The sequence below is a fragment of the Gopherus evgoodei genome, unplaced genomic scaffold (genome assembly GCF_007399415.2).
Source record: "Gopherus evgoodei ecotype Sinaloan lineage unplaced genomic scaffold, rGopEvg1_v1.p scaffold_44_arrow_ctg1, whole genome shotgun sequence".
NCBI classification, from domain to species: domain Eukaryota; kingdom Metazoa; phylum Chordata; order Testudines; family Testudinidae; genus Gopherus; species Gopherus evgoodei.
In genome coordinates, this window is record NW_022060065.1 from 1,199,928 (window position 1) to 1,226,484 (window position 26,557).

Below are 26,557 nucleotides of genomic sequence, written 5' to 3' on the forward strand. Positions count from 1 at the left end.
TGTTACAATTCATTTTTAAATTCTAAGCCGTTTTGACTTTACAGATTGTGCGGTATATGGCTACAGTAAAGCAGGTATCTATGCCATAACAAGACTCCTAGACCTTTGACATATCAGAGGTAACTCAATCACCACCTTACTCTGCAGCTAATTTGCATGCAAGTTTCATCTGTTGTCTGAGGGAGACTGCACAGATTTCCACCTATGTCAGAAAATTGCTGTTAGTCAACCTGTGAAGTATATACAACCAGCTGCCTTCCAATGGGCTAAGAGGGAAACAACATACATGGAATTCTAAGTCTTACTTATGGAATAAAAATAATCTTTTGAAGCACTTTCTCTGGGCACTCAGGATGTTATACAATAAATTCATAAAATACATTTTAAAACATTATAAATTAAAAGTAGCAGAATACTCATTCACAGCAGTGAACCCCGGAGTCTGTGCAATGATATTAAGCTGGAAAAGATTATAAAATTTCATAAACATTAAGTCCTTTGATGTATTTCATCTCAAATTCAAATAATGTAGTTTTATCATTCTACGTAGAATTAGATAAACCTGACACACCATTACAGTCTAAATAATATGCAAAGACATTTTGACAAGGAATACTTTAGTTAACATTAAACACTTTAGCGAGCAGAAGAATTCTGCAAAAATTAAGTTCTCTAAATTAATGCAGTGTTGTCACCATCTTAACACTATTATAGCACATGGTTCCCACATTCTGCTACAATAATTTGTTTCTAAACTGAATCACATAACAGCTTTTGATTACAGATCTGAGTTTGCAGCAAATGCCACACAAATCACCACTCAGAATTTAATGAATAGCAACTCTTAGTCACATTTGCTAATACAGCATATCCTATTTTTAAAATTAGATTGTAAATCCAATTTTCTTAATTTAGTAGAATTTAACATAAAAGTATACAGAGTTACAGCAGTGGTCCGCGACTGCAATATTCAAAACTTTTATAAGCAAGAAATAAGCATTATAAATTGAAATGTACCCATAGCCATAACATAAAATACCACGTGCAAACTCCAGACGGCTGCATTTCATGGTTGTGGACTGGACTGACACCTATTCAGGAGAGAGCTCAACCAACAATGCCAGACTAAGACCTCGCAGCCTTACTTTCATTGGCAGTTAGGGATAGTTAATAGCTGTTACTGGTTTATATTAGGGCTCTCAAGTAATTAAAAAAATTAACTGCGATTAATTGTGCAATTAAAAAACTTAATCACAACTAATCGTGTGATTAATCACATGGTTAAACAATAATAGAATACCATTTATTTAAATATTTTGGATGTTTTCTACATTTTTCAAACATTGATTTCAATTATAACACAGAAGACAAAGTGTACAGTGCTCGCTTTATATTTATTACAAATATTTGTGCTGTAAAAACAAAAGAAATAGCATTTTCCAATTCACCTCATACAAGTACTGCAATGCAATCTCTTTATTATGGACGTTGATCTTACAAATGTAGAATAATGTATGAAAAAACCACTGCATTCAAAAATAAAAGAATGTACATCTTTAAAGCCTACAAGTCCACGCAGTTCTACTTTTTGTTCAGCCAGTCACTCAGACAAACAATCCTGTTTACATTTGCAGGAGACAATGCTGCCTGCTTCTTGTTCTCACTTTCAGTAACATTGTAAACAAGCGTTCGCATGGCACTGTTGTAGATCATTATGTGCCAGATGCACTAAAGATTCATATGTCCCTTCATGCTTCAACCACCATTCCAGAAGACATGCGTCCATGGTGATGATGGGTTCTGCTCGATAATGACCAAAGCAGAGTGGACTGACGCATGTTCATTTTCATCATCTGAGTCAGATGCCACCAGCAGAAGGTTGATTTTCTTTTCTGGTGGTTCGGGTTCTATAGATTCTGCATCAGAGTGTTGTTCTTTTAAGACTTCTAAAGGTATGCTGCACACCTCGTCCCTCTCAGATTTGGAAGGCACTTCAGATTGGGGGAGGGATAGCTCAGTGGTTTGAGCATTGGCCTGCTAAACCCAGGGTTGTGAGTTGCCCTGCTTTGAGCAGGGGGTTGGACTGGATGATCTCCTGAGATCACTTCCAACCCTAATAATCTATGATTCTTAAACCTTGGATGGAGTGTTGTAAAACGAACAACATGTGCTGGGTCATCATCCGAGACTGCTATAATATGGCATACTATAATATAATACACGACAGAATTTGGATAAAACAGAGCAGGAGACATACTATTCTCCCCGAAGGAGTTCAGTCAAAATTTAATTAACGCATTATTTTTTTAACTAGCATCATCAGCGTGGAAGCATGTCCTCTGGAATGGTGGCCGAAGCATGAAGGGACATACGAATGTTTAGCATATATGGCACCTAAATACCTTGCAATGCCGGCTACAAAAGCGCCACTGCAACGCCTGTTCTCACTTTCAGGCAACACTGTAAATAAGAAGCCGGAAGCATTATCTCCCGTAAATGTAAATAAACTTGTTTGTCTTAGCAATTGGCTGAAGTAGAGGTAGGACTGAGTGGACATGTAGGCTCTAAAGTTTACATTGTTTTCTTTTGAGTGCAGCTATGTAACAAAAAAAATTCGACATTTGTAAGTTGCACTTTCATGGCAAAGAGGTTGCATTACAGTACTTGTACGAGGTAAATAAAAGAAATAGTTTTTCAATTCATCATTTTTACAGTGCAAATATTTGTAATGAAAAATAATATAAAGTGAGCACTGTACACTTTGTATTCTGTGTTGTAATTTAGATCAATATATTTGAAAATGTACAAAAACATCCAAAGTATTTAATAAATTTCAAATGGTATTCTACTGTTTAACAGTGTGATTAAAACTGCGATGAATTGTGATTAATTTTTTAATTGCAATTAATTTTTTTTAGTTAATCGCATGAGTTAAGTGTGATTAATCTACATCTCTAGTTATGTGGTTATGCCAACAGCTTTATATTTACTATAATTGATGCTCTCCTATCAGTGGGAATTATTGGATATAAACACTGCATTTTCTTTTCAGTGTAAACTTCATTAGGATTAACCCATCAAATACCAACTGCAGTGAGCTCTCTGGGCTTGTTACCACGGTGCTTATTAGTTGTAGAAAATGTATCTTTTTCTTCTATTAGTTTTGTATTTCTATTTTTTTCCCTCAACACTTCAATAAAAAAGTTGATATAAAAAAGAGAACAGTAATATTAGGACAGCATGAAGGGGGATGTGCTTCTTAAAGTTTTTTTTAATGCAGTGGGTGCAGATGCTTCTTTCTATCTCCCAGTTTTGCATCTGTGCAGCTTAATTCCTTCTCCTGGGTGTAGGGATTTACATTTATTAGGACCAAGTCTCCCTTTATTGCAGTCCCTACTGATTTAACTGCTACAGGTCACTCTGAAGTTTGACTCTGTCTGCCTCTTTGGGCTACCTCCCTCCAGCTTTAGTTTCATCTGAAAATCTGATCAACAGCAAATTTACATCGAACACACCTGACAATGATAGGCAATAAGCAGCCATATCAGGTGCAGAGGGTGTTTGTTTATGTTCAGTTGGTCAAAAAAGTCTTCATGTACTATCAGGGCCTGGGACTGTGCTATAACAAGCAAAAAACAACTTTGCTTGAAAAGTGACCTTCACTGCTGTGACGAAAAACAGTTCCATAGTCCACCTGGAAGGGGAGGTCCATGAAGCACAGTTTGTGAATAAAAGAATTACTAACCTTTCCGTAACTGTTGTTCTTCAAGATGTGTTTCTCATATCCATTCTACATTAGGTGAGCATGCAGTGCGTGCACAGACACAAGAGAATTTACCCTTAGTGGTAGCCGTTGGGCCAGCTCTAGCATCCTCTGGTGCCGCGCACTCATGTGCTGGTATACGGGCCCCACTGGCCTCTCATCCTCTCAGTTCCTGCTTGCCAGTTAACGCCAACAAAGGAATAAAAGGGTGGGTTGTGGAATAGACATGAGCAACACACCTTGAAGAACAACAATTACAAAAACAATAGTAACTGTTTTTTCCTCGAGTGCTTGCTCATGTCCATTTCATGTTAGGTGACTCCCAAGCAGTACCTGAGGAGGTGGGCTCAGAGTTCATGGATATGCAGATTGTAACACTGCTCCACCAAACTTGGCATCATCTCTTGCCTGCTGGGTGATGGCACAGTAGGAGGATAAAGTATGTGCTGATGACCAGGTCGCTGCCTTACCAATGTCCTGAACAGGGACCTGGGACAGGAATGGTGCTCATGAAGCCTGAGCTTTTGTTGAACAGCCTGTCAAAATGGCAGGAAGTAGGATGCCCAATTGCTCGTAGCACATATGAATTCAGGAAGTGATCCAGGACAAAATTCTCTGGGCTGAAACCAGTAGGGCTTTCATCCTATGTGCTACTGCCACAAAGAGCTGTGTGGATTTATGGAACAGCTTGGTTTTTTCAATGTAGACGGCCAGGGTGCATTTAACATCCAGTGTGTGGAGACACTGCTCCTCTGTTTTCTTCTTCCATTTTGGGAAGAAAATGGACAGGAAGATTACTATGAAACTGTAAGACCACCTTTGGGAGGAACACTGGGCGGGGTTAGAGTTGAACCTTGTCCTTAAAGAATACCATATACAGGGGTTCTGATGTCAAGGCCCTGATTTCTGAGACCCTCCTGGCTGAGGTAATAGCTAGGAGAGATACAACATAGGGCACGATGCCAGCGGCTCAAAAGGAGAACCCATGAGTCTCGACAGGACTAGGTTTAGGTCCCACGGAGGGCCAGGTTCACAAATTTGAGAGTAAAGCCTCTCTAGACCCTGAAGGAAGCAAATGGACATTTCATGTGAGAAGACTGACCTACCATCCACCAGAGGGTAGAAGGCTGAAATTGCTGCTAGATGCACCTTGATCAATGAAGTGGCTAGGCCCTGTTGTTTCAGATGAAGCAGGTATTCCAACACCGACTGGAGACGTGACTGAGTTGGTGAGAAGCCTTGTTGGGAAGACCACACCAAGAAAAGCTTCCACTTGGCTAGGTAAGTTGCTCTACTAAATGTTTTTTTATTACCTAGCAAGACATGGCGGACTTGTTCTGAACAGGCCAGCTCCACTGGATTAAACAATGGAGCTTCTATATGGTCAGCTGGAGGGCCTTGAGGTTTAGGTGAAGCAAATGACCCTGATCTTGCGAGATCAGGTCCGGGAGAGGTAGGAGCGGCAGTGGAATTGCTACTGACAGATCCAGTAGTGTGCCAAACCAGTATTGGTGTGGCAGGGGCTATCAGGATCACCTTTGCTTTGTCTCACTGAACTTTCAGAAGAACCTTGTATACCAGAGAAATGGGGGGAAACAAAGACCAGGAGCTTTGTCCATGGGAGTAGGAAGACATCTGAGAGAGAGCCTGGGCTGTTCCCACATAGTGAGCAGAACTGCTGACATTTCCTGTTCTGCTTGGTTGCAAACAAGTCTACATGGGGAAATCCCAATCTCTGTGGGATGGATCTGGTTACCTCTAGGTGAAGGAACCACTAGTCATGAGAAGAGAAAGACCTGTCAGCGTTCCAGGCTCCCAGAAGGTGGGAAGCTTTGAGGTGAATGGAGTGTTTCAGCCAGAAATGCCACAGGTGAATGGCCTCTTGACACAGGGCCGATTAGCACGCTCCTCCCTGTCTGTAAATGGAAACCATGGCTACCATGTTGTCCATGTGCACTCATACAACTTTGCCTGTGATCTGGGGTATGAACATCTGGCACGCTAAGCAGATTGCTCTGAGCTCTCTGATGTTTATGTGCAGAGAGAGCTCTTCCTGGGACCACAGGCACTGAGTCCTGACGTGCCTGAGGTGGGCCCTCCCTCAACTCAGATCAGATGTGTCCAAAATTAGGGATGCTGATGGCTGAGGGGTGAGAGAGGGATCACATGCATCAATCAAGGGAGATGAGGACCAGGATAAGAACAGTGAGCACCGAGTCTAAGTGGTGATAGGGTGGTGAGCATACCGAGGCCAGCCAAGCTTGAAGGGATCTGAGGTGCGGTCTTGCGTGCTGAACCACAGAAGTGCACATGGCCATGTGACCTAAAAGTCGGAGGGACAAATGGACTGTTGTGATGGGCTGAGCCTGGACCTTGGATATTACAGCCAACATTGTCTGGAAGCAAGCCTCTGAGAGGAAGGCTCTGGCCTCAGCAGAACTGAGCATTGCACTGATAGATTCTGTCCTCTGGACGGAGATGAGAATTGATTTTTGCTCATTTATCAATAGGACCAGGGCATGGAAGGTAGTTTGGACCAGACTGATGCTGGCTTTGATCTGGCCTTGGACTGGCCCTTAATCAGCCAATAGTCGAGATAAAGGTAAATTTGAATGCCTTGCCTTCTCAGGAAAGTCGCCACAACCGCCATCCATTTTCTGAAAACCCAGGGGGTTGCCAACAGGCCAAAAGGGGAGGACAGTGCATTAGTAGTGGGTCTGGTTTACGACAAATCTGAGGACCCTTCAATGGCCCCAGAAGATGAAGATGTGAAAATAGGCATCTTTTAAGTCAAGGGCGGCGTGCCAGTCCCCTGTATCCAGGGAGGGAATAATGGAAGCCAGGGAGATTATGTGGAACGTCAGCTTCTTGAGATAACTGTTGAGGAGACACTGGTCTAAGATGAGTTGAAGACTCCGTTTGACCTTTGGGATTAGGAAATAGCAGGAGTAAAATCCTTTCCCCCTCAAGTTCCAAGGCAACTCCTCTATAGCCCCTACTGTCAGAGTTTGCACTTCCTTGACTAGAAGTTGCTCATAAGAAAGGATCCCTGAAGGGGGATGGGGGTGGATGGGAGGGACAGGTGGAAGAAAACTGAAGGACCATGCTTGGCACTCAACAATCTGAGTTGATGAGGGACAATGCCAGGCTGAAGTAGGAGAGTTGGACTGAAAACAAGGGGGGGCGCAGGATCTGGTGGATATAATGCCCTCGGGAACCCCTTCAAAAGTTCTGCTTTGGGCCTCCCGGATATTTGTGCATGTCTAGTAGCAAGGCTGAAGTTGAAACGGGCAGTTGCCTGTGCTTATAACCCCATCTCTGTTTTTTAAACATGTCTTGGTGAGGTGGTGGAGCAGAGAGTTGGAGAGGTCTGAAATGCTTCCTCGAAGGTGCCAGGGAGTAGAGACCCAGGGATCTGAGGGTAGCCCTGGAATCTTTCAGGCCATGCAGTTTTGTATTCATGTGTTCAGAGAAGAGGGAGATTCCCTGAAACAGAAGATCCTGAATGGACTGCTGAACCTCTGGTGGCAGCCAGAAGCACCTTCCCATGACCACAGCTGATGCCATTGTTCTGGCTGGCATGTCAGTTGTGTCTAGGGCCGCCTGGCTATAGTCTTCCCTTCCTCCATTAGAACAGTGAACTCCTGGGCACTAAGTCTTTAAACTTTGCCATGGAGTCCCAAACATTATAGTCATATCTCCCAAAGGACTCTAAGATTCAAAATCATCCTTTTCAATAGCTCCTGGTGAACTCTAAAGTCATCTTGTGGCGCTGAGCTGCTCGATCCTGACACAGCTTCGTCTGAGGAGGTGGTGGCAGCCTGCCTTCCTCCTCTACATCTGCACTGACCATATCACACTGGCCTAAGTACTGTGTGTTGGTTCTTGCGCTCGGTACCAGAGTCCAAGTCAGGTGCCGGATGGTGTGGTGGTGGGGCTCTTCTCTCAGACACCACTGAGTACAAACAGCGGGAAGGCAGTCCTGGTACTAGGGGGAAATCTCACAGATTCCAAAATGGCCATTGGACAGGCACAGGCCACTGTCCTCTGGGCCAGGTGCCCGGGGGGGAACCCGCACTGGCATCTGGTGGGATGTATACTGGGTACTCATAACAGTCCCTGGACTGGGTGCAGGACTCCACCTCTGACTACATGTGAGCTTGGAGAGTCCATGGGAGGCCAGTGTCCCTCACTTCTGCTGGCTAGGGCTGAGGTCCAGTGATCAGTGCCAGAGTGGGGAAGTCTTCGCCAACATCAGCAGGGCCAGTTGCCCTCCACTCGGTACTGGAGGACCTGGTGCCAGACAGGAGCTCAAGGCTACCTGCTCCATTCTGCTCAATGAACTCCCTGGTGCTGGAAGTTGTCCTGCTGGAATTGGGGGTACCGGGAGGATTATCAGGTCCCTAGCCCCTGCAAAGGCCTCCAGGGTGGATGGCACCATGATCTTGCTGGCACCAAAATGTCCCCCTGCTAGTTTTCAATCAAGATTACTAACCTAAATACCAATGCTTATACTTTCAAGTTTGTCCAGTAACTGACTTTGGAACATCTTATTGATGGTCATGCTGAAATCTAAGAAAACTGCATCCACTGCCTTTCCTTAGGTCTTTCTTGCTCACTTTCTCACAAATCTATCAAATTTGCCTTTCACTCTTTCGACCAACCCCCCCCCTCAATAACTCATTTGTAGTCATTACTCTCACCATTTATCCTCCTTTTAAGAAAGTGACAATGTATCAGCCTTCCTCCACGTCACCAGTACATTCACTTCCTTTATATTAACAACATTCTATAATCTTTTCTCTCTCTTAACATTTCTTACTGCATATCTCTATTCCTTCCTCTTTGAATGTATCCTAAAGGGGATAAATTTCTACTGATGATCACTGACTTTGAACTAATCCAACTGCCTCTTTGCTCTGCCCTGTACTTTTCCACACTTCCAACTTTCCACATGAAATGTTATATTACTAGGGCTATCAATTAACTGCAGTTAACTCACACAATTAACTTAAAACAAATTAGCTCAATTAAAAACATTAATTGTGAGTAATTGCAGTTTTAATCACGCTGTTAAACAATAACAGAACACCAAATTATATTTATTATAAGTATTTTTAGATGTTTTTCTACATTTTCAAATACAATGATTTCAGTTACAACACAGAATAAAACATGTACAGGGCTCACTTTATTATTTTTTATAACAAATACTTTCACTGTAAAAAAGAAACAAACAGTATTTTTCAATTCACTTCCTACAAGTACTGTACTGCAACCTCTTGATCATGAAAGTGCCACTTACAAATATACTTTGTTTTATTTTTGAGTGCAGTTATGTAACAAAAATGTAAAACTTCAGAGACAAACTCTATTCAGTTCTACTTCTTAGCAGCCAATTTCTAAGACCAACAAGTTTGTTCACATTTACGGGAGATAATGCTGCCCACTTATTTAAAGTGTCACCTGAAAGTGAGAACAGGCATTCACATGGCACTGTTGTAGCCAGTGTTGCAAGGTATTTACATGCCAGATATGCTAAACATTTGTATGCCCGATGCTTTGACCACCATTCCAGAGGACACGCTTCAATGCTGATGACACTTGTTAAAAAAATGCATTAATTTAATTTGTGACTGAACTCCTTGAGGGAGAATTCTATGTCTCCTGCTCCATGGTTTTATCCACATTCTGCCATATAGTTTGTGTTTTGGCGGTCTTGGGTGATGACCCAGCATATGTTGTTTGATATAAGAACACTTTCATTGCAGATTTGACAAACGCAAAGAAGGTATGAGATGAGATGTCTAAAGACAGGCACAGCATTTGATCCAAGAGAATCTGAAGTGCCTTCCAAAATCTGAGAGGGATGAGGTGTGGAACATGTTTTCAGAAGTCTTAAAAGAGCAACACTCTAATTCAGAAACTACAGAACCCAAACCACCAAAAAAAGAAAATCGACCTTCTGCTCATGGCATCTGACTGAGATGATGAAAATGAACATACATTAGTCCGTACTGTTTTGTTAGATGAGCAGAACCTGTTATCAGCATGGAAGCATGTCCTCTGGAATGGTGGTCGAAGCATGAAGTGGCATACAAATATTTAACATATAGGGCACGTAAATACCTTGCAACACCAGCTACAACAATGGCATGACAACGCCTGTTCTCACTTTCAGGTGACATTGTAAATAAGAAGCGGGCAGCATTATCTCCTGTAAATGTAAACAAACTACATTTGTAATCTGCACTTTCACAATTAAGAGATTGCACTACAGTACTTGTATGAGATAAATTGAAAAATACTGTTTCTTTTGTTTATCTTTGTTTACAGTGCAAACATTTGTAATCAAAATAATAATATAAAGTGTCAAGTATCAAAGGGGTAGCCGTGGTAGTCTGGATCTGTAAAAGCAGCAAAGAGTCCTGTAGCACCTTATAGACTAACAGCCCTAAATATTACATTTAATATGTATGTACTGCACACATACTTCTGTTATTTATATATATATTTAAGTATGTTTGATATGTGTTAGTATAACATTTTCTACACAAATAGAACAAAGTCCTTGAAAATAATGAGACACATATTTTAATAATAAATCATCATAATATTCAGGCAGAGCTGAGTTTGGAACCCAGGAATTCTTGACTCCAAACTATGTGTTCAGTATGGTTAGATCTCTGCCACTGCATTATTAGAACTAATGTCCTTGCAGTCTTGTTCACAGCATAGCCTGCTTTCCCTGGCATATGTCCCTTGAAAGAAGGTAACTTAACAGTGGAGCATCTATTCTCATATCAACTGGATATAACTGCTGGAAGTTATTTTTTAACCTGTTTCAAAACAAGCAAACAAAAACAGTATATTTCCTCATGAGTCCTAAACAACAATTTAATTGCCCTTAAAAGAATCTTCTACCCTACCTTCATATGATCAAGTACCAAACTTTTATCTGAATTAGCTCACTTTATCTTATTTTATTTTAAAATAAAAACTGGAAAGCTGAAACTGAGCTGTTAACCTAAGCTTGTTTATGCAATATACTCTGTCTTGTCTATCCCACAAGGATTTTAGCAGCAAAGCATAATAACTAGTTAAAGCATTTGTTGATACATTATTCCACTGAAGCTAATGAAAACAAAATTGACCTTTAACAGAGTTGTAACAAACATCAATTGTCTCCTTTGGAATTGAATAAAAAGCTTTTCAAGCACTCTGTTCACATTTGGATTGAAGCCATCTACTATACAGTATGATTAAGTCTACAAATTAGATTTGCTATCAGGATGCTTCTTGGATGTTTTAAGTTTTGGAATATGTGGTGGATACACTATATGTTTATTGACCCCAAGATCATAACTCAGTAAAACACACTTAGCAGAAGCCAAGGGAAAATAAATCATTAGATTTTAAATTTCAAGTATCAGATAAGTAATTAAAGAACTCTGTGTAAATTAGTCCTGTGACTGATTAATTTAATTATACACAGAAAATCCATTTTTGTACAAAGAATTGTTAAATTTGTAGGACTAGACTAGCTTATCCCACAAGCACTAACAGAATACAGATAGAGGACTGAAACCTATGATACTACAAATCAGCAAGTTTAAACTGTTAACAAGCCAATTTGTCTTAGTCATACAGCGGTAAATGAGCTCTCATCACCTCTATAGACTCAAAGGTCTGAATTTTTATCAGGTTTGAAGATTTCACACTTTATTTTAGATAAAATGTTATGTCTAGATAAAAATAACATTCTTACTATTGTGACCTCACTACAAAAAATGGCAGCAGTGCTGCCTTCTCACTAAACTAGTCTTCATTTTCCTGTACAAGCAACAGCTCAAACCTCAAACTGAAATGCAATACTTACTCTAAAACTTCATAGTTGGACTTCTTTTCTAGTGCATTGCCCCTCATCTCCCAGTAGGATCTCCTAAAGTCAGGGAAAAAATATTTGCAAGCAATAATTATTGGATGAACCACCTTAAATCTACAATAAGTGCATTCAGAGCTTTCAGAGACCTACCACTGAAAACACATTTGCAGCCTGACTTTAAATATGTGTTCACTGACATACTATTACACTACTACACCAGAGTAGACTTTAATTGATTAAAGTATTTTTCATGCACGAGACATCCCAGAATGCTATACTAATAACATAATACTAGTAGCACCATGATGAGTATGAAGAAAAACAGACAGCCACAATGTGCTCGCAAAAATACTGGAGAGTAGAAGCTGTCTGAGAGAAAAGTGCCCAGGATACTGGGTTGTTCTATCCGTTACATTTTCTAAAAAAAGGTAAATAGAATTTTCCCTTCTTCCAAGACTGCCACTAAGGCTAGAGAAAACACTTCAAGCCCTTACCCACAATACCCAAGTGCCACATCCTTGTTATTGGTATTCCTGTTACTAGTGGTAGTCCTAATCTTGTTTAAACTCTGAAAATTACTGTTCAACCTGCATTTTTTTCCTTTGCTCTATAACACTCGATTTGCCATTCATGTCTTAATGATCTTGTTACTGTCATAGTCTTGCTCTGCAAGACAAAAGCAGAACTAAAGCAATTACTGGTATCTTAGCCCTGAGATTCTCCATAAAACAGCAAAAATATATTTCAAAAGGTTTAAGGAGTGACTGTTTCAAGATTCTCAATGTGGTAAACATACACTGAGTATCTCAAGCGTTTATGTTTATCAGTTGGAAATGAAAAGGCTACACAAAATATCAGTTCAGCTCACAAAATCAGTTCATTTTCCCTTTCAGAAACTTTGTTCTGGAAAAATATTTTGCATTCTTAAATTAGCATGTTAAAAATCTTCAACATCAAGTGCAGAGAGAAAAAGCAGCAGTGTTTTATTTTTAACTAATTCTTCATCTGTATTATTAATAGAAAAATGAGGATGTGACACTATCTGCTAGCAAATACATTTCAGACTTATTTTCTTTTGAATATTCCAGTTTAATCTTTAGGCCTTCGAACTGTTTAGTTGCTAATATGGAACAAATAAAATCAATATAAAAAGACAGTTAATTGATCTGTAAAATGAATCTGTAATTTACAAACCATTAGGAATTAGTTACAATATATTCTGATAATTTTTTCTTTGAAATGATAAATTAGTTTTCATAATTCCTAACAATATTTTACTAATTTATAGTGGTAAGAGAATCAAGAAAAATATGAATTAAAAGCAGCTTCAAAATGAATGTATACAGTACATCAGAAACAAAATGTGCAGTTTTCAACTTACCGGATTTCAAGGCAACCTAGCTTCAAAGCAATTTCCTGGTCCACTTGATCTGCTATTTCTAACATATAATCATTTTTCACCTATGGTAAAATAAGTAGTTTTGTGTCATATAAGCACAACGTCAATGCTACTGAAGGTTGTTTCGTTCGTCCATCATATTAACTATATGCTTGAATATTGTCCAAGCAACTTTGGATATGTGTATTTAGGAGTAAATAATGTTGGGGAGGGGGGAATCAGACTATCATAGTGTATAAACAGAAAAAAACCTATTCTTATGTTTCTCATATGCATATATGAGCTGAATGCCTGTAGGCACTCTCTTTCAACACCAATTTTGATGCAATTTGCCACATCTCTGTCTCTGTTACCTACATTAGACTTTACTAATTTGAAGCAAAATAGTCACAGGGAGCCTAGATGTCATAGCTGTGACATTTGAGCTCACAATTAACGTGACTGCACACGCTCAATTGTGATACACATGCATGCCTTGTAATTTTGCATGTGCAATCACAGTAACTATGCATGTACACTAGACACATATGCCTGCTTATTATAGGTAATAAACATGTAGAGAGTTGCGAAAATTTGACCCACAACATCTGTGTAGAGAAACATTTGAAATAATAAGTAGCATCAGCGTGTGATCACCTATACATTCAGTACACCGTCAGCCAAGTTTAATTTTTAAAGAATGCTTTTTATACTGGAATATACCAACTATATACAAACACCATTCACACAAAGAAATACACATCTTTCATAAAAAAGAATAGAACACAAAAAATTACTGACCAAGATTTTTTTGTGTAAATGATGTTTTGGCTTATTCCAACGTGAAAGGTATTCTTTAAAGACACACATTTTAAATAAAAGTGAATATGAACTTTTATTTTCACAGCTGATTGCGTTTAATTTTGTAATCAGTTCACAATCCTATTACTGTGATGCCATGGTCTGTTGATATGCAAAAACTGTCATCTCACAAAATCAGTATGAATTCTCTGCAGATAAAACATTAAGACACTATGAAGTGTGAGGAGCCAAACCCTCCAGCTATGGAGAGAAAAAAAATACTTGAAAATCGTACTACTATGAAATTCTCTTTTTAAAAAATTCCAACAAGGAAAGAAGCAGCAACTTGATCACTGAAAACAGCTCTGGAAAAACAGACACCTTTATGGATTTTGTAAGATGAGAATGTGAATTACTGTGATTGTTTCAGCAATGTCAGAGAAAAGCCTCTTAGGTCTGAACTGCTCAAGTGCTCAATATTTTGACAAAACAAAAAACTCTTAATCCTTCTCAGTATAACTCTAACAAATACTAAACACATAATATCAGGAAGAGATTTTAACATCAAAAGTGTAAATAGCTCTGTTACCCTGAAGGATGGTTTGTCAATATAAATTTATGTATATGTGCACGCAATGCACATACAATGAATTATAGCACAAATTGAGATGTTTATATGAAGAATGAATTATTAATCTTAGAATTGATAGTGCTTCACATCTTCAAAATGCTTACATTTTAGAGATACAAAATCTTAGATTTGTAGAAGAATGTGAAGTCTATCTAGTTCTTCTGAACTATAATTTGTAAAAGTGTACCTGACTTCTGTAAAGAAATATGGACAAAGTTATCTGGTCATTACAAAGGTTGTAAAATCTTTCAGTGATGCATTTCCCAGGAAGTCAGAATTTATTATGCTATTAATTAAAAAGCACAAGGAAATCCATTAAGCTACTGTAAAACACATCATATTGCATTAACCTGATAAACATGTATTGCTCTAAGTGAAGAATATCTCATCTTTTACATGCTGATGTTTCAATTAAAAAATAATCATACAAGAGCCAAGGATAATTGTCTATTACAGTATTTTCTTCAAGATTAAGTACTGTAATTTAACTCGTTTGAAGATGACAAATGGTGAAACTTATGGAGTTTGACATTCTACTCTTCTGTGAAAGCACATATCAGCTGAAGCAACATTATAAAATCAACATAATCTATACATTTGCCAAGATTATACAATTATGTTTACTTTTAAATACTTTATGGAATTCTCTCTCTGTTTTATCCCCTTATTCAAAGCTACCAACTGTCTGTCACATCACTGATGTAATACAAATTCTCTTCTACACTATGAAGTGGTGACGAATTTGTACATATCATTAAGGTGTGGCAGATGTATTATTCCACTCATTTGCATAATAAAACTATTAATGTAACTAGGAAGCAGATTTCCCACAAAGGGGACTTCAACATCATGGACCTAATTATGTGAAAGAGAGTTCATTAGCGATTAAACCTTAAGAAATACTTACGTATAATTCTGGTTTGATTAAAAAGCACCCATTCAAAATTTATCAATGGCTGAAGTTCAACCTTAACAAGACAGAGTATGCTGGGAGGTAAAGAAAAACACTGCAAAGAGCTTGCTGCAACAGTGAATTCTAAAGCCTCTAAATCTGAGTCCAGATTAACTATAAAACTCCCTCACCTACCCTCAACAGCTCCACAACAATTAGGAAAAATGAAGCTGTCTACACCAAGAGACAAACGTGTGTGCAGGAGACACTTTTCTCAGGTGGATGGTTGAGTGGGACTAGGGTTACCATATTTCAGCTTCCCAAAAAGAGGATTCTGCCAGGGTCGGGGAGGGGGAGCTGGAAGAGAGTACAATTGGGGCTGCTGCAGGAGTTACCTTGCAGTGGGGGTACTCATTGGAGGTGGGGGGCAGGTCACTCCCTGTTACGGTGGCAGGCGCAAGTCCAGGACGCAGTGACAGCTGTCAGTCAGTGCCTCCCTATAGGACCTCCCGCCCTCCCCAGGGCTGGAAGGTGGTGCCTGGGTGGACAAGATACAGCAGTGGTGGCTGCAGGGGAATGGACTCATCAGCTGTGGAGCTAGGGGAGGGACCAGTCAGGAAGTGGACCAATCGGCTCTTTCTGAGCTGCAATGTCAACTCTTCAAAAATCCTGGACATTTCCTGTTATTTGAAAAATCCATCTGGACAGAGAATGGAGCCTCCAAAAAGAGACAATGTCCAGTAAAATCCGGATGTATCGTAATCCTAGGCTGGGCCTGGACTGTGGAATTCACTCTCTCAGGAAATTTGAATGACAATAAACTTCACTATTTTCCAGTTCAAATGTAGCTCGCTTCTTCAGTCTTGCTTTTCTACTAAGCAACATGGAGCACATTAGCTTTCAACTGATAAGCATGCACACACCTTCTACCTCTTTACCCTCTGGGGAGGAATGGAAAAGAAAACCTCACACAGGTGCTAGTTTCACAGGCTGTGTATACACTAAGCATTTGCTGAAATTTTTCACATCACTGTAGTCCCACTAGCAGTAGCAATGGTGGGAACCCTAGGGTGGACAAGACAGCTCTTGGAGTTAAGCACTGTTGTCATTTAAAACTACTCACAGCTAGTCTACATGACATGGTGGTAACATACTGGCGGCCCTTTGTCCACACTAAAACTTTTGCTTTTTTTTTTTTTTTTTTTTACTTCAGGTGGAGCTGCCCCTGTATTAGCAGTGGTAGGATATTTTTCAGAAAGAAAGCTTTGCATAGATAAGGCCCTTGTTTATTTGTAAACCTGGGGTGTTACTGGATGCTATGGTGATGGGCTCAGTAAATGAACCTAATTAGAAAGTTAGATTTGGATTCTGGTAGACCAACAGGGATGTAAATGCTAAAGTTAAGCACCTATCACTGAAAACTTCAGCACCACCCATTTCATTTAAACCAGGATCTGAAACTCAACTACCCACATTATTACCATATGTGGTCTCTGCAGCATCTATAGATAAGAACTGGACAGAACTGAATGATGCCTGCTGTTCTCTGAAGGCATGTCTACTTGGGGACACTCTCGAAAGGTAAGTAAATTAACAGAAGGTGTGAATTTAAAATGCATTAGTTAAAGTGCATTAAACCCTTGTGTGAATGCTCTCATCAGGAAGTGAGTTAAGCTAAAGCAAACTAAGACCACTTTTAACCTCATATGGACATTTATTCAAAAGCAATGTGCTTTAAAGTCAAACCTTGAGTTAATTTGGCTTAACTTTTCCCAGGTAGACTGTTGTGATAATCAGGCTTACAAATTTACCCTAATGAGTTCAACTGTAAAAATTGAGTGAAAGTTCATGAAGTGTCATAATAACCTATAATCATCAATGCTGATGGAAAAAGTTGTAAGAAAGAGACAAAAAGACTGCATTCATGCAAACAGAAAGGCCTACTGATATAATTTTCAAAGATTCTTAAGATCTTGCCTAGTAAACAAGACAGTGTGAGTCTGAAGAATCAAAGTTGGTGTTTTGGGAATTAGGTATACAAAATAATGAGAGAATTGGACTATTCTGCCCAACATGCCTTTTTGGGGTTCTTAAAAAAAAAGAAGAGACATTGGGGGAAAAATACAGATGGAGGCTACTGCAGTACTGCCTCCTTCAAAGAGGAGGACAGAGAGAGCTTCACCATTGTGGCTGACATCCCTACTATCTCCTGGGACCTTGGCCTTTCTGCATCCTGTTCCTAAGGATTGTCCTAACCAGACCATATACCCCTCTCTCCAACACACACATACACACACCCCTACCTGTGTTCTCTTCCTTCCCCACATTGTTTCTTTTCTTTCCTATCCCTCTCTTTTTTCCTTCTATCTAATAAGAGTCTGGCTTAGTCGGCCAAGACTGTATATTTTGCAACACTGCTGTAAGCCTGTGACCAGAAAAAGGAAACTAAATGCAATGCCTTAAATAGATTGATGCTGATGCAAGTTTGCCAGGTTTCAGAGTGGCTGGTAAGACTGTGCATGGTGCCTGTGTTTTTGCAGCAGTGAGATTGCACATAAAAGTAAACAACAGAGACAGAAACTGCATTTTCTAATCGTTGCTGTTCTTTTCTCTCCTATTTTGTGTGTTTGTCTTGTTTTGTTTTCTAAGAAACAGGATCAGACTTTAACAGCAGCAATGACAGCTTTAGCCCACCTCAACTAACTTGGTCTCTTTTCCTCAAAAGGATGGTCATTACCATCTTTAATACCATCTAACAGACTGTCAAACAAGGGGGTTTCTTTCTAAAAACTCTCTCCAGCTAATAGGAAAGAGAATGAGGAATGTTGTAAAAATTAAGCCTTACTTAATGCTTCACTTTTCAAATGCTTTAACGGATTTTCCTTTGTTTTCTATATCTTTAATAAATGGTAAAAATGATTTTTAACAGTGCGTTTGCCATGCTGCTCAAGTATATCAAACCCGGAGTCCTGTTTAATATTGGGCAGTTATTGAGTTATGTTAATATCTTTGACTCTTTGGGTCCAGATAGTTCATCTAAATTAATATAAGACATGCTGTGAGTTACTTCCTGAAAGCTGACATACCACCAGCACAACTGGTGAGTGGACTGAGAGAAAGGAACTGCCATGCATACATGTTCCCTGCTCTTCCATCAAGCTAGAGAGCCCCACATTCAGGGGTGGGAGTGAGAATGTGACTAACTTGTCCATATTGTGTATGTTTGGCACTTATGCTGTCCGAAGCTAAACCTGTAGACGGTGAAGCTGAACTCTCGTGAAAGATGGGACATAGGTACAGGATGCCATGTGACCCAGGAGGATAAAGCATGAATGAACTGACACCTGTGCGGTCTTTCGGAGTTGACTAAATAAACTGTTCATTGATTAGAATCTGTCCAAAGAGAGGTAAGAATTGCTCCAATAAATTCCAGAATGTCCAGAATTACTCCAATAAATTCAATGCTCTTCTTTTGAACTAAAATGGACTTCTCTGTGTTTGCACAGATTCCCAATGAAACTGAAGACTGAGCAAAGATGAGGTTGAAGTCAGTTCCTCCTGATGAAATTTCCCTGTCAACAGCCACTTGTCTAGGTAATGAAAGACTGTTGGGCCATGGCATTGAAAGCATGCTGCCACTAATGAAAGAAACTTCATAAACACCAGAGGTACTGTTGCTAGTCCAAAGAGGAGCACCCTGTATCGATAATGGTTTCGACCTATAGTGAACCTCAGAAATCTCCTGTGATGGGGTGGATGTCCATATGAAAACAGGCTTCTTTCAGGTAGAGAACCATGAACCAGTCGTCTCTGTTTAGGGACAGAATTATGTATACCAGAGTGACCATCCTGAATCTCAATCTGTGGACATAGGTGCTGAGTTGCTAGAAGTCTAAGATGGGTCTCCATCCTGCCTTTGTATTGGAGATGGGGAAATATAGGGAATAGAATCTCTTTCTCTGATGTTGAGGTAGTATCAGCTTTATGGCTCCCCACTGAAGTAGAGATTCTATCTCTTGAACGAGTATCACCTCATGAGATTGGTTCCTGAAAAAGGACAGGGAAGGGAGTTTTGTAGGGGGAGGAGAACTCTATGGTGTAGCAAAAACAAATGATATTGAGAACCCATTTGTCTGTTATTTTTCACATATAGAAAAAATGGCCACCAAATTGAATTTCAGAGGTGGAAGGACATGGTATCTAGGTTAGTTTGCAGCTTTTCGAGGTTCCATCAGAATTATTCTTGACAGGAGGTTGTGGCTGGAAGGAGAAGCGTTCTCTGTTTCTCTGCATCCTGTTACTTACATAGTGGTTCATATCCTCTTTGGCTGTAGGAGCAGTTGTGGTGATGATCTAGACTTATAAGGGTGCCTGTGATAATTCCTCTTTGGTGCTGGTGCACATATCCCAAAGGAGTGGAAAGCTGCTCTAGAGTCTTTCAGTTAGCGTAACGACTCTTCAGTCTTTTCGTTTAATAAATTATTCTCATCAATAGTGGGCTGAACTTCTTTGGGGAATCCCAAGGAGAAAAGTCAGGATTTGTGATTCATAATGATAGCAGCCACCACTGACCCTGAGTCTGTTTCAGCTGCATCTACTGTAGGGATGTTCTACCCTCCTCAATAAGGACCTGAAATTGTGCACTATCCTAAGGAAGCTTGTTTCTGAATCCTGAAAATTCAGAGTAGTTGGCATAATCATACTTTGAAAGCAAGTTCTCATAATTGGCTATTTGGAATTGAGGCTGGTTGATGTAATCACCTTCCTTCTGAGGAGATCCAACCATTTAGCCTCTTTATCTGAAGATGCAGACCCTGTGTGCTGTTGCCTACTACGTTCAGTTAGCAGCTCGAACTACTGAAGAGTTTGGGGCAGCATGTGTGAACAAAAATTCTGCTTCCTTGACTGGGACAAAATACCCTTTCTGCCCTCTTGGGAGTAAGCGCATAGGTGGCTTGAGTATGCCACATGACTTTGGCAGGCTTTAGGATGGCTTCATTCATGAGGAGTGCCACTCTAATAGGTCCCACACTCTGTAAGACATCAAAGAGTCTGTGAGGTGTCTCTTCGATTTCCTCCAGAAGAATATGGAGGGTTTGCAACACTATTTAATATTTCCTGAAACTTGTTTGTGGTCATTTGGCAGATAAAGTGAGGATGAAACAACTGCCTTATCAAAAGATGATGATGATGATACTCCTGTTGGCACCAGCAGTACTCCTGGATCTGGCTCTTCCTCCTTCTCTCCCATGGGCTCCTTGCAGGGAGCTCTGGCAGATCTCTGGGAGGGAAGGGACTATATGAGACCTTACTAATTCATGATATTGCATGTATGAGTCCCATGGTCACCGTAAGGCCAGCGGGAGGAGAAGGTAGAGGAGGACCCAAGGCATAGGGTATCAACAGTCCTGAGTGTGGTACACAATTTTATAAGGTCATGAATTGGCCCAGGAGATTCTGGATCTGCTATCTGGGCTCACAGCTCTGGGCGAAGGTGATGTTGGTCCCTTCCTGATGTCAGATTCCCAGAAAGAGTGGTCTCCAGTTCTAACGGTAGTGCTATTGGTAATGTTGATGCTGAAATACATCAATTTGTAGATGGCGTGAGGGATTGATTTTTCTCAGAGTTAATGGATCAATGGTGTCAGAATCTCTCTTGTAAGGACTGGGTCCAATAGGAATGGAGACTCTGCCCCTTATGCCGTTGGTTTGGCACACAAGCAAATGAAGGGTGCAGGTGCACACCAAAGGACACTGCCAGCAAAAATCATGTGGTATCAGATGCATGGAGTGCATGCATAATCCAGTGGAATACACACAGGGACCAGCATTCAAAGAAGGAATTTCAGCTAACAAGACAAACTGACACAGATTGCAGGCAAGATGGCACTGAGTTGTTCTACCTTAAATAGGAAAGGAAAGAAGAAAACAGAAAGGGACAAGTCTTCATTTAAATTTGAACAGACATTATGATTAAGACAGATTCAATTTTATACATTAGAACCAAAGAGGGAACCTGTGTATTTACCTATAAAAAACATCACTTTGAATTTAACATAAAGACAAACTAATGAGAGAACAAAAACAGAAAGGAAACAAAGATGCAAAATACCTGAAAAGAAAAAACTTTGGGAAAAGGCAGGGTATGTTTGGCAAATCTGAATATGATTAAACTCCTGAGGTAAAGGACACAACAGCCAATAATGAAAACATTCTAAGTGGGCTATTTAAAAATAATTTCTGTTGTGCTGCAAATTTACACAATTTTTCAAAAATACACATTGAGATGTTCCTTGTTCCAAAGAATTTACAATCTAAGGTTCTGATCCAATGGGAATCTTATCACTGACTTTAACGTGATCTGGAGTGCATCTATATGCCCACCAGTTAGCAGTAAACTACATATGACGAGGATGATATACCTGCTCTCCCTGCAGAGATGTCCATCTATGATGCCCCCTTCTACAATATAGAAACAATCACCATTCTTCTCTTGCCCAGTAGAAATCCCACATTCAATCTCTCTGCTGTCAATCCTATCCCACCAAAAACTATCAGGAGACAGCTTTCTTTAAAACAAGAGAAATACAAAAGGAAAACATGACTCTCTCCATTCTGTTTCCAATACCCAATATGAATAGAAGAAATTTTCTCATCTGACTGGATTTTTTTTGATGGATTCCTTTCCTTGGGATGGTGGAAGACAAAGACAGGAAACATGCTGAAGGTCTATAAAAAGCTCTAGCTAAGAACCTAACAAAAGCTCTGCTGTGTGTTGCACAATACAGTTTAACAAAGAAACAAAAGTTAAATGGAAGAGACTTATCGGGTCATTTAATGCAAACCCTCGGGGCCGGTGGAATATTTTTTCCTATAGTATATTTTCACGCTTTGTTTATCTATTATTGTTCATTATATTTTTAGTGATGATAATGTGCTCAGTGCTGCACAAGACAAAGATGAAGACAGTCCCCTGCCCTGAAAAACTTGCAGGTTAAAAGACACGTATACACAAGGCAAGGTGCACTGGCAAATTTAGGAGGATATAACAACATGAGGAGTTTTATATGATGGTCATCATTATTACCAAGAGACAATTTATGGGTGTCGTGATAGTTTTAGCTCAACAGTTTCCATCACTTCCTTTCAGAGACTGTTTTATAGACTAAACCACTTGTCAACTTTCTTCCTCATATCTAGCATTCATTTTATTTCTCTTAATTTTACCCCTTACTTTTATTTTTACCCTCACCCATTCCTCTCCTTCTAGATATTGACACTATTAAAAAATGCCATTAGTTAAAGCCATGTGAAACTATAATTATCATAGAGTCCAAAGAAGCAGGTTAGGACAAAAAGCGAATGTTGATTTGCAGAAACATTATTGTTTAAAACCTCCTATTACAACCAAGTAACTTTCCTCACCACCCTCCCTCCCTCCGCCAGTCAAGAATAGTCTCTTTAGACCCTCCTCCTCAGCTCTGGGATATCAGCTAAGGTAACCAACCCCGTGGAGGAAAGGCAGAGGAGTACTTCATTAAAATGTAAAATACTATCATTATGCTCTCTCTTTCTTTATTACATTTTCTGGTATAACCTTTATAAAATATAAGGGGTCCTATTTTCTTAACGTACCAGAATCTTTCCACATAACTAATGTAAATACATGAAAAGCATCTAATTTTGTAAAAAACATAAACAAAACAGCAGCTCTAGCACATTCCCATTGATTAAAAGTAACCTTAAAAGCACTCCAACAAAACCAACATGACCTTAACTTATTTATATCATGCTTCTGAAACAGGATGCTCTGGCAAGGATAAGATTAATGAAATTTGCAGTCCCCTCAAAAGCTCCAGAGCCTCTGGTCTTAGCAATCAAGCATATAAAGATCAACACATTCTGCATTTGCTGCAGGACTCTGAAGTCAAAGTTTATAACACCACAAATCTATAATACAACGTTCTAGTAATAAATATGCACAGGGACTGTAAATATGTTACATCTTATTTGAATTAATCTAATCAGTCTACTTCACTAGTAAATTGTTCCTTTTTCTTCACATTTCTCTACCTGCATTCTACTGTACCAGCACATGCTTATCTGGACTTGCAGAGAAAAAAACATATTGAAAAAAGATTAAAGGAAGAAGCAAGAAATGAGTTTTCTATCTGCAAACGTAATGCTAAACCTAAGCATCCCTCCCTCAAAATTGTATCTGAACTATGCTTATCTTTTGTATTCAGTTTTATAATCTAAAAGATGTCAGCTCTTTGGGAAAGGGAAAGTCACTTAGTATGTTTCTACAGTGCCTAGCACAATGGAGCCCCATTGGTTCAGTCTTCTAGGCATATATTAACACAGTATAAATTTAAACAATAATAACTGTAGTTCTGTTTGCTCAGTGTTAGAGTGGCAAGCAAGGATACAGCTGAAGTCCATGGTTCAACAGCAGTTAACCCTCTAATGCTGGAAGTCAATGCCTAGCCTACTGCCAGTGCAGGGATACACTATGCAAAAAGCCAGATGCCTGGTATTAATGTGACTCCTTTTCAAAGACAGCAAATTAAAACAAAAAACCTTTCACTTGCCTAGAAGGCAAAAAGATTGCCTGTCTATACCAAGGACATAATAAAACGACTACCCTCTCTCTCTTTCTCTCTCTCAAACAAAATAAAACCTGCAAAATCCAACTTTATTCTAAGCCACTACTGTTTCTAAAAGATTTTAAATGGCCATGTCCTACTATTCTCTTAGAATTTCCGTCACTTGCCTCCTACTCTTACCAGCAGCATGTTCCACTCATCTGCTCCACTTATATCAACCAGATCTCTTGCAAGTAGGAAAGAAGCTTTTATGGGAAACGCGCTGCAACTTTGCTGAATGAAGGAGCCAGCTCTCAGAAGGGCTTTTCTCTCTCCTCTGCCATTGCCCCTCCACCTGTTTCTCACTGCTAGACTACAACATATCACCCTAGACATCCATATCCCTTTCTCTACAACATATTACCCTAGACATCCATATCCCCTTCTCACTCACAGCCCTGCCAGCACCCAGGACTTGCAGCAACCTCACAGGTTAGCCATGGAACTTTACTGTCTCCCCAAACTAGATCTCTAAAAGAAGCCAAGAATGACAGATATCTTCCCTGATGCACTATCCCAGATTTGCAAATGTCTAACATTTACTCTATTTTACTGCTTCCCATCTTATCAGTTGAATAACTCCCATCCCTACTTCAAGCAGGATACAGAGGCAGGGGTGGGTAAGAGAAAACAGAACTTGAAAATATTTACAAGATTACCTGTCCGTAGTTCGAGTGGAAGTCAAAGCAAGTAATTTAAAAGCTGTAATGGGTGAGTTGGGGTAACAACAGCCTTTAAGACTTTAGAGCCTTCTTTGAGCAATGGAAATGATCAAATAAGCTCTTAAAGCAGAGAGGAGTACAAGAGTGTGGACAAACTGGGATCCATGAGATAGCATCTTTTCGCATACTGCAGGCCAGCAGGAACCAGGCACATGCACAGAAAAGTTTTTTTTCGGGATCACTCTCACTTTTGGTGACAGACACTATCCAAGCCTTTTTTCTTTACTTTCACTAATAAGTTGCTGACTAGGCACTTTTGAAACTTTAAAGGTTTATTATCAAATAATGGTCAAATTTCTCGCACTATAACCGATTAGCAAATTCCATATGGCAAAACTTGTTATCACAATTGGAAGGGTGAGGAGTGTCTGTGTTCATGAACACTGAGAAATTAGTGAGTTGCCTCACTCTATGATACATGATCTAAGAAGAAATCTAACACAGACATTACATTTTACCTACCAGCTGCTACTTTAAAAAGCCATCTGCTTTATTCTCCCACATACAATTTTTACATAGCTACAATATTTTGGGAAAATATTCACTCCAGACAGACATCTACAAACATCATCCTCTTTGCAACACTGTTTGCAAGTGAAGTGAGAATTTTATAAAAGTGAAATAAAATTACTTTAGGTAATGAGCTTTTTCTCCATTCCATCTATGGATTAAAAAAAATTGAGAAAACAACTTCTTTCTATTCTGCCATTATTATTTTGATTTCACTCTTGCATATATAATATAGAAAATAAATGTTTAATAAAATGATCCAATAGTTTGACTGGATTTTATCTGTTTCCAAATTAAATTACTGTAGAAATTCTTTGATAGTGTCTAGAACTAAGTACTTTGTCTCAAACTGTGCAATAGACGAGTATCTAGATCAGCCTTTTATGCTGGCTTTCCAACCACGTTCAAAGTCAGCAAGAAATTTCTCACAGGAAATATCCTCCATTTTTCCACGGGGATGATTTAAAGATAAGAAGTGATCTATTTCTCGCTAAACTTCTGTGTCTATGACCCATTTATACCAGACTGCTTTCTTACAAGCACAGTTTTGAGAAACTGCTTTTCATGCAGAGGGATACCTGAGTGAGTATATAGAAAGTTTAAAATCCAGCTGTAATAGTCAAGACCACAGAATTTTAAAAAACATACACCAATAACAATAATATCTTTCTGCACCACAAATACAAAGCAATCTAGAAATCAGAACTAAATTAGTTTAAAGAAGCAGGGGTGAGAGGAGAAGACAGCTACACTTGTCTTTATAAAATGTCTTTCATCCAAAGATGTCAAAATACTTTACAAAGGTAGACTGCAGATTCCTGCTAAAGTGAAATCAATGTTAAAGAAAAAATCACAGACCTTTAGCAACTGTGATTCATTCCCAATAACTGTTGATACACATTATGACCACTAAAGCCCAGACAAAAATAGCTAAACTATTGCTGAGGCTGTCCAGCGTTCTCTTGTATCCAGATGAAATGTACCGAAGTGGTCTATTCATCTTCAGAGTATACCAGTAACAAACAAGCACATGCGCCTGACGAAGTGGCTATTCACCCACGAAAGCTTATGTTCCAAAACGTCTGTTAGTCTATAAGGTGCCACAGGACTCTTTGTTGCTTTTTACAGATCCAGACTAACATGGCTACCCCTTTGATACTAGCAAAATACAGTGTTTCTTTGATTCTGCTGTTAGATCTTAATCTAGAATAGAAGCATATGCTAAGTAAATGGTGCAACTAAGTCTGGCAAAGTTCATATTTGTATAAATAAAGGGACTGAGAGCATTAGCTTTTTAACAGTGTACCTTGCCATGAATGATTGGAAGCAA

General features: G+C 39.4%; 1 protein-coding gene across 21 annotated transcripts in view; it reads right to left on the bottom strand.

Annotated features, from left to right (window-relative positions):
• Positions 1 to 26,557, bottom strand: part of PTK2 (protein tyrosine kinase 2) — a 430,903-nt gene that overhangs the window by 174,259 nt on the left and 230,087 nt on the right. For all 21 annotated transcript variants that reach the window (XM_030546389.1, XM_030546388.1, XM_030546386.1 and 18 more), the window contains 2 exons: positions 13,030 to 13,109; positions 11,643 to 11,705 (listed from right to left, as the gene is read on the bottom strand). In XM_030546389.1, the coding sequence (XP_030402249.1) occupies positions 11,643 to 11,705; positions 13,030 to 13,109 (143 nt within the window). The remainder of the gene's footprint in view (positions 1 to 11,642; positions 11,706 to 13,029; positions 13,110 to 26,557) is intronic.